Source organism: Ipomoea triloba, chromosome 2 (genome assembly GCF_003576645.1).
Source record: "Ipomoea triloba cultivar NCNSP0323 chromosome 2, ASM357664v1".
Taxonomy (NCBI): domain Eukaryota; kingdom Viridiplantae; phylum Streptophyta; class Magnoliopsida; order Solanales; family Convolvulaceae; genus Ipomoea; species Ipomoea triloba.
The window spans coordinates 26165808-26184223 of NC_044917.1; the positions used below are offsets into that span (position 1 = coordinate 26165808).

Below are 18416 nucleotides of genomic sequence, written 5' to 3' on the forward strand. Positions count from 1 at the left end.
ATAAAGTGTCTATCTCTTTTTTTAAGCGATCTGCGAATCGGACAACTCATGTTCTTGCAAGGGAGTCCGTTTTTAAGTCAGGTTGTGAGGATTGGGTTACTCATCCTCCTTCTTTTTTTTGTAATGTTTTAATGGAAGATTCAAGTGATGAATGAAAGCATTCTTATTTTTTCAAAAAAAAAAAAAGTATAAAATAAGAAAGAGTACTTTTCCACATAAGAAAGATAAAGGTGTTAAGTTGGAAGGTAGGGAGAGTTGTTGCAAAGTGTTTGTGGAGTGAACGCTACTTGCTAGCACAAGAAATGGTGTTTAGCTTTTTACCAAACAGATTTATCTTTGCAGTTTGTTTTTTATTTATTGTTTTTTTTTAAAAAAATATATATATTAATGATAACATATAAATAGATAGATATTGTGTTGATAATGTGGAGATTAGAGGAAAATTTCAATGTACAAAAAACGACATTGTAGATGCTTTGTGGAATATAGGAAGCAATGAAGAATGAGTAATAACTAATAAGTAAATTTAAAAGTAAGATTTAAAAAAAGAACTCATAAAATATTGTATTAGATGAGTAAAAACATAATATCAACTAAGATTATACATATACTATTACAACTACCAAAATTCTTAGTGAAATATTGGAAGCAAATTACACGTGTTCCTACAACAGAGATGAAAAGCCATACCCAAATCTTTTATTTTGCACTACATTTCAGTCAAAACTGGAAACTACAATTTCTACATTCACCAGATCAGAGCCCAAACACCTACAAAACTATATAGTACAGTGTCGTAATCTCTTGTCTTTTATTCTCATGCCACACCACCCTTCTTCAACTACTCTAATCCCAGGATTCATAATAATAATAATAATAATAATAATAATAATATGATTCATTATCGTGAACCTTCAAGCCCAAGCCTCGCACTCAACCAATGGCGGACCTCCTCCATCTCCCTTGGCACCGTGTAATGACCAAGCCTGCAAAATCATGCCCCATTTTTAAAAATAAGTTCTCAAGGCATAATTAGGGCGTACCCGTCAAAGTGCGTGTACAATTTACATCCCTAAACATGAAATCTCATACTTTGATTTACGGGGAAAGACCGTTATCACTACCAGAGGTATTTTCTTGGTGAAACCCGTCTTGTAACCCTAGCCGATAACGGACCAAAAGGTGATAAACCAACCTAAATTATCCATAACTGACCGACTCAAATTAAGAAGGCCAATAGAAAATTCCTATGACCAGACCAACTGTCCGACCAACTTGGCTGGGTTGTCCCGACATGAAATGAAATCTCATTCTAAAAGTAAAGAGGAAGAAAGGATGCATACCCTTCATATGTTTTAAGTGAAAGGTTCCGGAATCCAGCTGAGCTCAAGACATGGGTAGACCTCTCTCCATACCTGTAAGGAACCACTTCATCTCCTACCCAAACAAGATGGAAAAGTGTGAAAATAGAGTTTCTGTGCATCATGCATGATATATAAGAGATGGATAAAATGTATGTGGCAATATCATTACAGATTTTTACAGGGAACCAAATTAAAGGAAACTCCAAAACTAAGTTGGAAGAATCTGCAAACATTTGGGACATATATAACAGACATCATAGATGTTGGAATTTAGTTGTGTGGAGACTAGAATTACATATACTACCTGTCCCATGGCAGAGCAGAATGGGCAAGGATGCAGCGCGTCGAGTCGCCTCATGTGATCCTCCAATCTTATTGCTCACATACCTGCTTCAAGATGATCGATGTTAATCACAACCAAACTTAGAACATGATTCCGTGCATATATATTATACAACAGACTTTATTTCTTCTTGCAGAAGTATATAGTGCAAATATCAATCACATGTTTCTACACTTAGCAACTGATCGAGAAAAGAGGGAAGAAGAAGATGATGATGATGACAGTGTTAGTTTTGAGTTGAGACCTTGAACCAGGAAGCCACCCACTAAGACCAACAACTGTCTTCAAGTTAACGCGATAAGGATTGCCGTTTCCAAATTTTCCCTGGGCAAAGCAGGTGGCAGAGTAGAGTGAAGCGGCGGCACCCATGCTGAAGCCTCCAATACCAAGTTTAACTGGTTCAAACAAAGCAAGTTGGATATAAGACACAGCCAAAACCAGCTGATATGCAAGAGGCCTGCCTAAGTTTGAATCATCAAGTGATTGAAGATTAATTAATGCAGCAAGGAATCTTACCATCTGCTGGCTCAGCTGACAGTAAGTTTGCTATGTGTGCAGCTGATGCATCTAAGCCTTCAAAATCTTCTGGGCCATCATCTGATAGCTCTCCAACATCAAACCCTAAAACATGAGACAAGACAGCCTTAAGTGACAGCCATAAAATGTTTTAAGGATTTTATTTATTCGTACTTACAAGCAGTGCAAGGAAATCCACCAAGTATAGCCACTGGACGCGTAGGGGCCGTGGGACATATCCATTTTATCTGCACATTGGAGAGGGAAACAGTAAACAGTAAATACGCAGTAACATTGTATTGGAGCACAAAATTCAGTTGAAGGCACTTGAATAGCTATGTAACACACAAGTAAACTCTTACATTTGGAAGAGGGAGGCCTTCTAAGAGCTGAGACCAACTGTGAGAAAGAACAGAGGAAAAAAGTTACAAAATCTTTTATATTTTATGGCTGTGTTTGTAATCAGTAAATAATATTTAGCTACTGCAATCGCATTTAACAAGCCTCTTTTGGTTATTAGTCTTCATCACTTCAAAACACATTATATCAGCAGTTAAAAACAATTGAAAAAGAATTATCTATCTGAGTTTGGCACATTACTTCTAATCTGAACTGTAATCACCTCAGGATTATTTATCTTCAATTTTACCCAATTCAAAGTGTACATGATGTGTATCCACTTTAATAAAGAAAAGAAAGAAAAAAATTCACTAAAATCTCAATAGAATTGAGTATATTGAACATGTGGGCCCAGTCTGACGTGTAGCATAAGAAACAACACAAAGAAGATAATATTGATCATTGCATATAGAATTCACAGTGCTGCTGCTTTTGCCATCAATTTGGTTTACAAGCTTTCACATTTGCACCACTTACTCAATATACTAATTAGATGAGAATTTCAACATAAAGTAGCTAAGAAACAATACTTTTTTTTTTTAAACATCAACATGTAAACTTCATCAGCTACTTTTTCTTATCCTTTTTGGAACAAAATACCAACATTATATTTTCCCTTAAAAGTATGTCCCTTGCTAAAAGAGAAAAAGAAATGTAATCTATGAGTTATTCATATTTTAAGCAGTAATTCATCAGAAAAAGGAATAAGCAGCAGTATAACAGCAAGACAGAACATTCTGTTCCGGCTTAGGTCTGCAGTGCTTGAAGGTTGCTAAGAAACACTAATTGTAAAAGATTTAAGGTTCTTCTAAGGTTTGGAGAAGTTGACAGTTTATCTTTGAGGATCTAAGGTTCATAATGATAATTTGGGTGCCGGGCTAATTGATCAAACTAAGTAATGAGATTAGCATCTCTGTCATGGTCATTGCATTTGCATACAAGAGATAGCCAAAATATACTTCTGGGGAAAGAACTGATAATCAATGCTTTCCAAAGGATTAGTGTCTGATAGAATAACTCGAGGAGTTTGTAGTATTATTTTACTTTAAATAATCTCAAGGACAAGATTGGCCAGTAATAATAAGACAGAAAGTAGTTTCAAATCTTAATGTAGCAAGTGGATAATTGAAAAGTAAGAATAGTTTTACCTGGAACCATTGTCCCCAAGGCCATGCAGCCAAACTATGGTAGCCTGGTGTTTTCCTCTAGGCCTCACCACATATGTTCTTCCAAACTCAAAAGTCCTTCTAGCAGTTCTACTTCCTGATTATCATTATTATTATTATTAAACCACGCATTATTTATTCAGGGACCAGAACATAATCAAAGGTAAAGACAATAATCCATTTTCGCCTGCTGCTAAAATGTGAAATGTGACAATAGTGAAAATGTAAAATGATGGCCAAAAAACTATCAGAAGCCAGGAATGGCAACAATGAAGAATCTGAAACAGAAGCTGATGACTAACCAGAACCTGCAGAAGAGTTCATATAGCTCATCCTTTCTGTCAAAAGATTAAGTGCACCCTTCAATATATCTGTGAAACACTAGCTGTGACAATGAACTGTGAAGTGATAGTGCAATGCAATGCAATGAAGACAAACGAAACCCGGAGTCCTATTTATATGAGAAGGTGAAGGGGTAGGTCGAAAACAGAATAAAGCATATGAATATGCAACACTATATATGTGTGAAACAGCTGCACATTTTTCCTAAAACCACCTAGAGACTGATGAAGAAATAAAAGGGCATCCATGGAATGGAGTGGTAAAGACAAGGAAAAAGTAGGCAATCTTTTCCCATCAGCAGGAAGAGAGAGAGAGAGAGAGAGAAGAGAATCAATGCAGAGAAAAATTCACACAGCACAATTCATTCATCCATCCATTCCTCCTGGTGCACCACCCAGCTTGGATGGAGGGCTCTAGATTTACAGCACAGAAAAGAGAATCTATGCTTGTGAGCACTGCTGGGCAGTGGCCATATATAAAGTAGTAATAGTGACCATCACAACCAAAAACTCAAGAATATTACTCAAAAAAATAGAGGAATAACACCAATTTGGCAAAAAAGAAATATCTTTTTCTCAATCATTTGTTTATGTATTTCTGATGATTGATGGATACCCATTAACTTTAAAAAGTGGTATTCAACTGTCCAATTTATCATCATTGTAAATCTCATAATTTTTATTTTTATTTTTTTTGGATTTCTTTCCCAGCACAAGTTATCTGCATAAAAAAAGAGTTATGAAGCAACAAAACTGGGGGTGTCTCTGTTAGGCATTTCTACATACACCACACATGCATTATGCATATACTAGTTGGGTTCACCAACCTGGAGCTCTTGGATGAGAATGACAACATTAGCAAAAGGAAATGAACTTTTTTTTGATCTGAAAAATGCTTTGTGATTCTGTCTGGTGCTTTGTTGATTGCCTCCTATGAATTTAGTAGCTCAGGTCATTTTCTAAGGGTACAATTTTTGCTCCAAGTCTCAAATTCATCATAAGTTTTTTGTTGTTTTATACTCATGACAAACTCCACCACCCCAAAGCAGAGAGTGGCACCAAAAAACTGGACCTTTCAGACCATGACAGCCAGTGTGACCTTACACCCACACCCACACTTGTCTTCACCTTCAACCCTCCCTTTGCCCAACTCCAAACTAATCAACTCTGAACTACCAAACTTTTCACCGCCTATTAGCTACTACATCTTCCATTTACTAGTAAATAATAGGATCTCCTCACCAACAGTTTCTCTCAATGTATATAGTTTAATAAAACCCGAATCAACTCAACTAAATTGGTTTAATAATTGACTTCATAACCAAAGATTTTAAGTTTAATTTTAGAGGTTGGTTTACCTCTCTTGCTACTTTACCCATAGAGTACTTTTTTGAATATTACTAACTCTATTATAATGCAGTATTTGTTCATAACTACCCATAGAGCACTTTTAAGTAGCCATTTTTCCGGTAAACCAAAATAAATTGTGAAATATTTCTATGCAGATTAATGCGCCACATACTCCTTATTATACTTTATACCTTTTTCAAATTCAAATAACATAAAATACTGTTTTAAGTATCTAATGGAACGCCAACTGTTTTTTTGTTTTTTTTTTTTTTTTGGGTTTGTTCAAAGGTATCCCTCCAATCGACAGTCAGAAGACTAACCCTCGTTCCAACGATCAGCATACTAAATGGTAGGGGACTGGCCAAATGATTTGCTCCATTCATATGGGTGGGGAACGCCAATTGTTATGTAGTGTGATAGCATATCTATTATTATTTTAAATTGGTGATTACTAAATTAAAATTTAATGATGGATCCATTAATTTTTTGAGCTCAAAAAGATTGAACAAATAAAAATTTGATAGTCATAACCAAATGATAATTCCAACACAAGTCTTTTTTTATACTATTATCTTAGATTGTGATAACATATTCTCCCTTAAGTTTTTTTTTTCTTTTTCTTTTTTCACTAAATAATGATTAAAATTTATGGAGAAGTCAACAAAAGTTGATTGATACAAATACTTCATGCTTTAATCCCTTTTTATACTTTCAATATATTTATTTTTCAACCAACTTTTAAACGCTCCAAATTCCCAATTCACTTATCATCTATACTAGTATTTTTCTATACTAATATTTTCTATGCATAATGTGCTTTAATCCCTTTTTATACTTTCAATATATTTTTTTTCAACCAACTTTTAAACCCTCCAAATTCCCAATTCACTTATCATCTATACTAGTATTTTCTATACTAATATTCCTAATATTAATACTTTATATTATAATTTTATATTTATTTATATATTTATATTATATAATAATATAAATAATTTTTATAAATTTGATATTTATATTTTAGGAAATACTGTAATTAATATGTTACTCCAATATATAATGTGTATATATTATTACCACCGAAGAAAATAAGAAAATATTTGGTGGATGTATGTGCATGACAACAATAATGAAAAAAGATAACGGACGTTATAACGGTAAGGATATTTTTGTTCAAATATTGTATAGTACAAATCTTATAGCATAATGTATACAAAAAAAAAAAAAAGTAACGAAAAAATATACATAAATGAAAAATATAATCTTAATTGACTCTTACTAATTTTTATAAATAACTAAATAAAAAATTACGAATAAATGATTTCACAACAAATAAAAATCCACTTACATTAACAATTCGCGTATCAACTATCTCAACGATGGAGCTAAAAACAACACAAAAGTTGAAAAGTAGGCATATTTTATAGTCTTTTTAAATTTTGGAAAATGAAATATAGAATCTCATGGAATAAAACCCTCTTCAAATATCACAATTTTATTGATAGAAGGAGAAGACACTAATAAAAATTAGAGTAAAAATGAAGTAAAAATTGAGAGAGTTTTTAGTATTATTCTTAAAAATTTTAACTAAAAAGGTACGAAATAATCCATTGATATTTTTTAAAACAAAAAAAATATATATATAAAATAAAATAAACAACTGGACACCTAACAGTGCGTAATCTGAAAGGATTCCTCGGCCCATTATGCGCTCTTGTCTTATCGCATGGCCCATATGTCGAATCATGAATATGAGGACTTTTAGTTTAGGAATAAATATAATATTAGGGAATTTTTAATAAACAAATAGCTTATATTTACTCAGTATTATTTAACTATTTTAGAGCCTTAATATCATAACACTTGGTCACGAATTCAAACCGACCAATCCTAGTGAGTAGTGAGATTATAGCGTTATTGATTATCACTTCAATTAAAAATCACATTACCTAATTAAAATAAGGTATCATTCCATTTTATTGGTAATCTAATTTTTAAGTTTGAGTTAGTACTTTTAGATTTTTATTTTGATTTTTTTGTTCATATTAATGCTTTGGATATATTCTCAAAAAAAAAAAAAATGCTTTGGATGTCATTATATTAAAATCAATTGTCTTGATTTTTTTTTTTTTGTATTTTAAAACATTTATTCCCATTCTAAAAAAAAAACATTTATTCTCATTATAGGATCATACACAATCAAACATTCAAACATCAATATTGGTAATCATTCTAATTCCACCCTACTACCAATCATGCAAAAAACTTTCATCAAAACTCGTTACCATTTTCAAATATTTGATTCTCATTCCATTCTAATTCCCATGTACGAACCAAACATACCCTTTGTTATTATAAATTATTATACTGACATATTTGTTGATTGTATTGCTCATTTTCAATAATCTAGTTTCTATCATTATCAATACCACGATTACTATGGTTCACTTCTGTTTGTACTATCACTATGTACATATATATAACCCACCTTTCCGACTTAGCTCACCCTCACCCTATTATTATCACTATTTACTTCTATTTATTACCTAAAACCAAATTACCCCTACTTCATCCTCAAAAGGTGAAATTTCTCGTTCCAAAGGCCCCACACCCTAAACTATAAGATTGTAGATGGTAAATTAACCCTAGTTCCTTACTATATGTATTTAACATTATCACAATTGTTATCATTGTTTACTTTTAGGTAAAAAGTTGAAATGAAAAATAAAAAAGCATTATCAAGCAAAAACTATCATCCATCACCAAAGGCTCCTTAGAGCATAGCCATGAGCGGATATTTTGGAGTTTTTGTCATATTTAAAGCTCACATGGAGGAGAGAGAGAGAGGTGGAGAGAGAATGTTGGGAAGCTTCTACAAATATGGGGTTCATGACTGACAGGTGGGGTTGGGCATTCATGGGGCACGAACGGTTGCTGTGCGCGTTTCGCGCACAGTAGCGCCACTCGGGCGCGTCAGACGCGCCTGACTGTTCAGTTTTTTTATTTTTTATTTTTTAAATATTATTTATTTTACTTTTTTCCTCTCCTCCCACTTCCTCTTTCCTAATCACACTTACAAAAAACCCTTCAAAAACCGTGAAATAATCCCATTGATAAGGATGCTCTTATGGAAGAGCAGCTAGAGTGATGACAGTGGAGTTGGAGTGGTGGCCCGCTTCAATAACTCCAAATGTACTCTAAGCATATTAAAATGGTGTACCGTTTTTATTATTGAACATTTTCTTTTTAAGTTTTCAAAGTTAAGATAAGATAATATAGATTAAAATCAAAATCTTTTGATTCAATTATGTAACATGGTGATTGATGATTATTTTGTAAGATGAATGGTTCAATAGCACATAACCCATCATCAAACTTGGGCAAAGTACAAATGAAAAATAATGTTGAAGAGTGGGCAAGGCAGAGCAAAAGAAATTCCATGCCATCATCATCAAACAAGTTGACTTGAAACTTGAAAATATTATTGAGATGTGGAACATTAGTCTTAGACAAATCCTGCAAAATCGCATCTTTTGATGATTTCTTTAGCAAACCCCCTTTCCCCCCTCCTTTTGGGGGGTGCAATTATCATCAAATCTTTTGAATGTCAACTCCATTTACCCCACATTCAAAAGATAGAATATAATCATCCTTGTTATAAAGATAACATCATTTGTTTAATTTGTGTGTGTGTGTGTTTTTCTTTAATTTTAACCCATCCATAGACAATATATGCTGTTGGCATTAGCTACTTACCTAGACTACAAATTCCATTTTTTAAATAAATTTATCTTATCAAAATAATGAGCTTGACAGCTTATTTATACACTAATAATTTATAATTACGTTCCATCATTTATTTATTACCAACAGCAAATTCATACTCATATTATGTATGTTGAAGTTCAGATTAATAACTTAGGGTGTGTTTGGAAATTCGAAAAATAATTTTCAGAAATTATTTTTTGGGTTTCCTTTGTTTGGGAAGGAATGAAAAATACAGTCAACGGAAAACAACTTATGTTGACCAAGAAAAATGATGTTATTTTTCCGAAAAATGACTTCTGAATTTTTTTTTTTTTCGGAAATGACTTCAAGCGGATTTTGGCCAAAATAGCCATGGCTTTCTCGTTTTGGCGGAAACCAGTCAACCATGCGTTGTTTTTTTTTTTAAATAAATATTATTATTTTATATATTTATATATTTTTTATATGTTAAATAAAATAATAAAAATATATAATTATACAATTTACTCATTTTTCATAAAATGAACCAAACACACAAAGACAGTTTTCTAGAATACATCCAAACACTGAAAATAGACCTAATTTTTGAAAAATCACTCATTTTTCAGAAGTCATTTTCCTACTTTCCAAACACACCCTTAATAGTCTTTTGATTTTCGAATATGGAGTTCTAATCGATGTCAACTCAATTATATAGTCACAATAATTATTGTTTTATTGGTCTCAATTAGCAATGCCTTTCAACTCGTAAATGATGGCAATTCTTATTTATATATATATATACATATATATATATATATATACGCGCTCCAATAAGAACGGGTGCCCAGGAGAGAAATAAGAACGATCCACAGCCGTCCACGTCCAGATCAACGAATCAGATGTAATTTTTAAAAAACGACGCGGTGGCATTTTCGTAAATATCTTGAACTTTGGTGCAACTTAAGTTTGAACAACACGAAAAATGACTAAATTGACACCGCATTATTTTTAATCCGTGTTCATCCTAGACGTTGATTTTGACAAGATCAATAGATGTCATCTCATCGCATGTTTCACCTGGACAATATATATATATATATGTGTGTGTGTGTGTATATGTATGTATGTATGTATATATGTATGTATGCATGAATGATCTCTATTTTTGTTTGTTTGTTTGTTTTCCTTTTGCATTATTTAAAAATTTCTTTGTTTTATTTTTTCGGTGTGACCTTTATTCCCTATACCATTTGGGACGGTGGTAACTAAAAGAGTAGAATCTACAAACTCATTTTTTTAATTAAGAAATTACTTCTTTGCTTCTAGATTAATTAATTATTATTATTATTATGGGCTCAATAAATTATATATTAAGCGTAGGCCAGGCTTGATTCTTTTTTCTCTATAATAATTTTGTTATATAGGTATTTAAAAAAAAAAGTTTTTTCCTTTAAAAAAAAAGTTTTTTCCCCTACTAAAATCCTTCACATGGCATTAAAGGAAATTCTTTATCATCATTGAATATTTGTGAATTGATTAATTTAATAATAATAATAATAATAATAATAATAATAATAATAATATTATTATTATTATTATTATTATTATTATTATTTCTCCCTCATGATTTTTCCTTCAATTATGATTTTTACATCTAGATGTGGAAATAATATTCTTTTTATTAATGGGTTACCAATCAATTCAATAAGGTAACTTGGTTGATTTCACCAAATGTTAAAAAAAAAAACATACTTATTAATCAAATATAAAAAAAATTTGTCAAAGACCTTGTGGTCAAGTTACATAACTATGACTCTCCTAAATCGGAGGTCACATGTTTGAACTTCAGTGGAGACATTAACTATTTGTGCTTCAATAGGTTGAGACTCTTTATGCTTCAATAGGTTGAGAAAGTATAAATAGATACTACATTGTAATAGTAGCACGAATGGATAATAGGAAGTGATTTTTGCAGTGAAATGTGGCAATACTTTATATATAATGTTTGAGGATTTGAATTATTAATAAGTGACACACTTTTCATCTTTTGTGGTTATATTACCTAGTTAATTAATTCCTCTGTCCCATTTTACGTATCTAGTTCAATTAACGAGGTTTGATTGAAATTATTTAAAATTTTTTTTTTATAATACTAAGTTTATTATTAGTATATAAAATTTATATATCTAGAAACTACATTAAAATGTCTACTATTAAACACCAAAAAATCAAATTTAAGAATAATTAAAAATATTAAAAAAAAAAGTAATTAAGGAAGAAATGATTCATTTGACTAATGAATAATAAACCTAACATGTAAAATAATGAGACAAAGGGACACTATATATACATTTTCATGTTTTATGTACTTATAAATTTAACTAATTATTTTAGTTTGTGTTAAAAGTTCTCTTCTTATTTAAAATATTTCATAAAAACTATTTCATATAATATCTTCAATGCTTTTCATCCTGAGTTGTTTTACTACAATACTTTTCTTGCATATTAAGGCGTAATATTTGATGCATTGAAAACTTATAAGTAAACAAAAGGATGTCATATTTTGCATGCCATTAAAAATAAGAAAAAATTAACAAAAATCCATTTCCTAATTCTAACAACAACAACAACAACAACAACAACAACAACAATAATAATAATAATAATTAGTCATAGTAAATTAGTAAAGTATTTATTTCATGTCAATGCATTAATCTAATCCGTGTAGGACAATTGGTACGTAGACTACGAACGTAACTATAAGGTTGGATGTTTAGTCACTGTAATATGGATGAAATTTAACAATAATGCTTTTTGTTAGGTGAATGCTTGAAGCTAGGACCGTTGCTAGCATCATATCATTGAAACATGACACTAACTGCTATGCAGGTATAACAAAATAAAATTACGTTTTCACTACTATCTATAACTTTTGACATAGTAGTAAGCATTTCATCATCCGGACAATTAATACTCTATTACTTGGTACTTTTCACAGTACATTAACGAGGTTTTATTATATAGAGAAATTTTAGAAAATCAATGTAAATGGATTAAAATTTGAAAATGATATTTTATAAAATAGGTGAGCCAAAGGAATTGAAGTATAAGCACTAGTATATATTAATGGCCAGAATATGTAGTAGTACAGGTTTTCGAATCCGTGCTTAACTTGGTGCAAAAGGAAATACCACTTAAAGTTATTTAAATAAAGAAGCTGATTATTTAAAAAAAAAAAATAAAGAAGTTGATTAGGCCATGCTATGTATTTTCTTTTTTATTTATGAAAAAGTTTGTACCTGTCACCCAAAAGTCAATAATCTACTCTTATAGAGAGCTAAATTAAACTTGAAATTTTGTGGTTAGGGAAAATCGCACTTTTGGTCCTTCAATTGTAGCCCGATTTGCAATGTTGTCCCCCAAAGTCAATTTTAGTTAATTGGGTCCCTAATTGTCTTAAACCGTAGTCAATGTTGCCCTCCGGTCAGATTTGGCTCTAACCAGTGTTAACACCATGGACATTTAGGTGATTTCGCAACCCACTAAGTTTCATTCCCAATTTCTTCCTTCCTCCTGCATTAGCTCTGGCATCACCGCCTCATAGCAACAGACCGGCGACCGTAGAAGCTCTCACGACGACATTAGAGGTTGACGGCAGCGTTGCGAACTTCCGTTGCAGGCGAGCGGCTAATTCCGACTATGCCTTTGTTATTTTGCGTCTCAGGTTCTCACCATTTGCATGCTACTTGCTCAGTAAATAGACATATGATGCTTTCTGCCTTCTTCTGTAAATAATGAAAAAAAAAAAGAAGATGATTTTGCCTTCTTCAGTACATAGAATCTCTCACCTCTTTGCCTTTTCACTTTGTATTGTATTGCTTTTGCAAATAATTTGGAATTCTTTTTTGAAAGTAAAGACGAGGTAATTCATCCATGAGTGTCTTCCTCCTACCTATCGAACTTTGTAAGGAAATTGAAAGGATCATGAACAGTTTTTGGTGGGGCTGTGAAGGGGAAAGAGCGAGAGGTATTAGGTGGAAGAGTTGGGAGAGATTATGTGTTCCAAAGCAGCATGGAGGTATGGGTTTCAGGAAGATACGGGAATTCAATATTGCTTTGCTGGGTAAACAAGCCTGGCGTCTCATTAATCAACCTAGCTCCCTCCTTGCTAGAACCTATAAGGCTAAATACTATGCGAATAGCAATTTTTTGGATGCACAACTCGGAAGTAACCCCTCCTTCATTTGGCGTAGCATTATTGAAACACAAATTACTATCAAAAGAAAAAGCATTTATGAAATAGGGATTAACATGTATACTCTGCTCCGGCGACTTTCCCTATTTGTTTGCTGACTCCTTGATCTATCTGATGGATTACATGAAATGGGAGTACATTTGGTCACTGAAAATCAGCCGTGGGCTGACTCTTTCAGTCCAGAACTTGGAAGCTGAATTTAAGAAATCTAGACTAAACAAATTCTTCTCCTCCACACTATTAACCCTTCCCCCCATGAAACATTCCTCCATCTCTTCACAAACACCCATTTTCCCAAATCTCAGCCCCATCTCAGAAGTTGTATATGATATGAACAATGTCGACAGTACAAAGGGAATCAACAAATATTATGAGGTGTATGGAAAGGGAAAAAAAAAAAGAAGGGAAAATAGCACTGTGTCGTGTTATGGAGAACACTCCCTTAAAAGCAATTTCCGACCACTCGCGGTTGCTTCCGACCGGTAACACAGTATTTAATAATGCTCAGACGAAGGCAAATCTCTAGAAAGTTGATTGGGTGTTTCCAGTGTAATCCAACAATGTTTATATAGTGTAGAACTCAACTAACCACTCCTTGCATGGCCACATAAAATACGCAAAAGAAGCAGCGCAAAAGGAGGATTATGGGTTGAATGATCCCATGATGTATTTGCGGAGAAGGAATATATTTATTTGTGAATAAATGAAGAAGCTGGTGCTGGTTATAAAAATATAGGGAAGTCCTTTTCTATTAAATGTTTATTTTTATCCAACAATCCCCCACACATTTATAGAAAAGGCTTACAAGGATAACGTCTGAGCAGTACACAAAGTTGATCTTAATGCCAGTGATTTGAAACCTTGAACTGACACGTAGTGACATCGAGTAATTTTCTTCCCGAGAGTGAAACAAGTCTTGAACTCGTCGGTTGGATAAATTTTGAACTCAAATGCACGCATCAACTTTTTCTTTAATACATGCAGGTCAAAGCTTTGACCTTTGAATCTCGCTCTGTCAAGTCTACATCAACATAGACCGCCCTTTTAGAGCTACAGAGTTACTAAGGCTAATTTAATATCACATCACTTATGTGAGTCTTTCCATGACCTCGATTGACCTATGAATTGGTACATGTCATGGATTCCTCACCTCACCGATTTCAAGCCCATCTCCCTTGACGTCTCAAGGATGGCTTTTCGGTTTAGCCCTTTCGTGAGAGGATCTGCAATATTTCTCTCAGATTTCACATATTCCATCGTTATTACTCCGGTCATAACCAACTGTCGTACAGACTCATGTCTGACTCTTATGTGCCTTCTCTTTCCATTATAGGCACTATTCTTTGCGACACAAATAGCAGTTTGTGAGTCACAATGCAACGGCACAGAAGGTGTTGGACACCCCCACAACGGTATATCTGCCAATAAGTTTCTCAGCCACTCAGCTTCTTGGCTTGCTAGATCAAGGGCTATGAACTCTGCTTCCATAGTTGATCTAGCTATACATGACTGTTTAGTCTATTTCCATGATATAGCTGCTCCGCACATAGTAAACACATAACCGCTAGTGCAGCTAGCATCATCACCCTCATTGACCCAGTTCGCATCACAGAATCCTTCCAACACTGTTGGAAATCCTGCATAGTCAAGACCCCAGTCTAAAGTGCCTCTGAGGTATCGAAGCACTCGGTTCAGTGCATTCCAATGTGCACTACCTGGGTTGTGAGTATAGCGACTGAGTCTGTTTACTGCAAAAGCAATATCAGGCCTAGTGTAATTCATTAGAAACATTAAGCTTCCAATTATTTTGGCATATTCTTCTTGAGATATACCTTCCTCCATATTCTTAAATAATTTAATGCTCGGATCATACGGGGTTTTAGCCGGGGTTACATCATAACTATTAAACTTCTTTAATAGTTTCTCTGTATAACGGCTTTGGGCCAGATGATAACCCTTGACAGTTTTTGTAACTTTTATCCCCAAGAATGACGTCGGCTTCTCCGAGATCCTTCATATCAAACTTGGTACATAAAGTCCTTTTAGTTTCATTGATTGTGTCAATGTTTGGACTAAATATCAACATATCATCTACATAGAGACATATAATTACGATTGTAGACTCAATTTCTTTCGAATATAAGCAAGCATCTGACCGGTTAACGGTGTAACCTAGGTCTAACAAAGTATTATGGAACTTTTCATACCACTGTTTAGGAGCTTGCTTCAAGCCATACAAAGACTTTTTGAGTCTACATACCTTTTCTTCTTGACCAAGTTCGGCACATCCAGGAAGTTGTTCCATGTAGATTTCTTCTTCCAAATCACCATTGAGAAATGCTGTTTTGACGTCCATCTGGTGGACTAACAACCTGTGCAAAGAAGCTAAGGCAAACAGAATACGAATGGTTGAGATTTTTGTTACTGGTGAATAGGTATCAAAGTAATCTTCACCAAATCTCTGAGTGTATCCTTTAGCTACAAGCCTAGCTTTAAATCTTTCAATAGACCCATCTGGTCTTAATTTCCTTTTGAAGATCCATTTGCAACCAACTGGTTTACATCCTTTTGGAAGATTTACCAACTCCCAAGTGAGATTTGACTTAATCGAGTCTAACTCACTTTTGATGGCTTCTTTCCACAAAGTGCAATCAACAGATCGCATAGCATCGTCAAAGGTTTTCGGCTCTTCTTCTAAGACCAATTGACAAACGAAATGATCGCATATTTCATTTATATCTTGCAGTTCAGTTATAAAAGTTATAAAATCAGAGCCAAACCTTTTCTCAATTCTAGGCCTTTTACTTCTTCTAGGTTCACAGGAATCACCTGAAACACTAGTCAAAGGAAGTTGTGCATGCCCACGTAAAGGATAACTACTTGCAGACAAGTTGTGAGCATTTTTTAAAGGGAATATGTGTTCGAAGAAAATGGCATCTCTAGACTCACATATTGAGCGATTCTCCAAACACATAAACCTATAAGCAGCACTATTTTCAGCATAGCTCACAAAAACGGCATCTAAGGTTTTAGACCCTAAATTGGGTCTTTTAAAGGACAGAAGTCCCACCTTTGCCAGACACCCCCACACTTTAAAGTGATTGAGGCTGGGGGCATGCCCTTTCCACAACTCATAGGGGGTTTTTTCAAACCCTTTATGAGGTACTCTATTTAGAATGTGATTTGTTGTTAACACAACTTCCCCCCACAGGGAGTTCGGAGCACCTGAACTGATTAGCATGGCATTAATCATTTCCTTTAAAGTTCTATTTTTCCTTTCAGATATGCCATTTTGTTGAGGGGTATAAGGAGCGGTTACTTCGTGAATGATACCAGAATTTTCACACAAGTTTTTCAGAAACTTTGTTTCATATTCTCCTCCCCTATCAGAACGAAGCCTTTTGATCTTTTTGTCTAACTGATTCTCTACTTCAGATTTAAAAACCAAGAATTTTTGTTCAGCTTCGTCTTTTGTTCTCAACAAGTAAATTTTTGTAAAGCGAGAAAAATCATCAATAAAGGTGATATAATAACGCTTTCCACCTCTACTTTCAGTACTCTTAAAATCAGCTAAATCAGAATGAATCAATTCTAGAGCTGTTGTAGAACGAGTATTTACAGCAGAAAATGATTTTCTAGCGAACTTAGCTTCAGCACATATTTCACATTGAGAGTATGAATCAACAATCAAGTTTGGCAATAAATCCATATTTTTCAATCTATTTAAGCAGTTTAGGCCAACATGCCCTAGTCTACCATGCCAAACATTTACTGAAACAGTAATATAAGCAGAAGAAGCATTATTATTATTTGGACCATGCCAGTTTGGAACAACATCATAAATAGGTTCTGGTCTAACTACAGTTACATCCAGCACAAAAGTCCACCACGTAAATATCCCTTCCCTAGATATTTTTCCCCTCGAGTCATGACCAGACGGTTAGACTCAAAAACTAATTTAATCCCGACCTTATTCAACAAGGCCCCAGAAATTAAATTTCTACGGAGAGTGGGAACATATAACACATTTTGTAACAGTAATTTTTTCTCAGAATGTAACTTAAGTTCTACTGTTCCTTTTCCCCTTACCTCGGAAACACTCGAGTTCCCCATGAAGACTTGTTCCCCTTCAGCTGACACGAATTCTTTGAACATTTCTCTATTTGCGCAGAAGTGACGGGAAGCTCCCGTGTCTACCACCCATTCTTCTGGATCTCCAACTATGTTGGCTTCGGTGATCACAGCTGCAATTACTTCTGAGTCTTCTGCATTTTCAAGCAGATTGGCTTGGTTCCTAGGTTCTTCATTGCTTGCCTTATGGGAGTTTTGATTGACAATCCCTTTGCGAAAATAGCATTGTGCTGCCCGATGTCCTGACTTCCCACAGACGAAACATCCACCACTTTTGCCTTTTTTCTGGATTTTGTCATTTTTGAAGCGATTATCATTATTGTTGGGCTTTCCATTTCTTTTATTATTCTTGTTTTGGCCTCCAGTCTTCGCCCTGTTATTACTGAAACTTGATTCTACAATGTTAGCTTTAAAGTTTCCAGGATATGTAACAGACCTATTTTGACGAATTGAGGCTTCAATGTTGATGGGTTTCACCAACTCTTCCAATGTAACCTCCTTTGAATTATGCTTCATTTTATCTTGGAAATTTACCCAGGATTCAGGCAATTTCTCTATTAGCGCAGATAAAAATATGTCATTTACCTGGGTTCCTTCAGCAAGCATATCTGTTGTCAAATTTTCGTATTCATGCACCTGTTCCAGTATGGGCTTTGTGTCTGTCATTTTGAAGTTCAACCAACGAGCAACAGCATACTTTTTCCGGCCAGCATCATCACTCCCGTACTTCTTCTGTAGTCCATCCCAGATAGTTTTCGCATACTTGTGCTTAGAATAAATGTCAAATACAGAATCTACCATGTTCTGAAGCAAGGTGGCACG

General features: G+C 33.9%; 1 protein-coding gene across 2 annotated transcripts; it reads right to left on the reverse strand.

The window, feature by feature from the left end:
- Positions 1-552: 552 nt before the first annotated feature.
- LOC116008304 (acyl-protein thioesterase 2-like) lies at positions 553-5274 on the reverse strand. 2 transcript variants are annotated; one of them, XM_031248675.1, is made up of 10 exons: positions 4957-5274; positions 4091-4126; positions 3771-3885; positions 2586-2622; positions 2402-2471; positions 2224-2328; positions 1952-2102; positions 1669-1751; positions 1344-1437; positions 553-986 (listed from the first exon to the last, which is right to left on the reverse strand). In XM_031248675.1, the coding sequence occupies exons 2-10, from the start codon at positions 4119-4121 to the stop codon at positions 902-904; spliced, it is 771 nt and encodes a 256-aa protein (XP_031104535.1). In that variant the 5' UTR covers positions 4122-4126; positions 4957-5274; the 3' UTR covers positions 553-901. The 2 variants fall into 2 exon arrangements, with proteins under 2 accessions (XP_031104535.1, XP_031104534.1); XM_031248674.1 differs by lacking the exon at positions 4957-5274 and having other exon boundaries at positions 4091-4667.
- Between the last annotated feature and the right edge of the window lie 13142 nt (positions 5275-18416).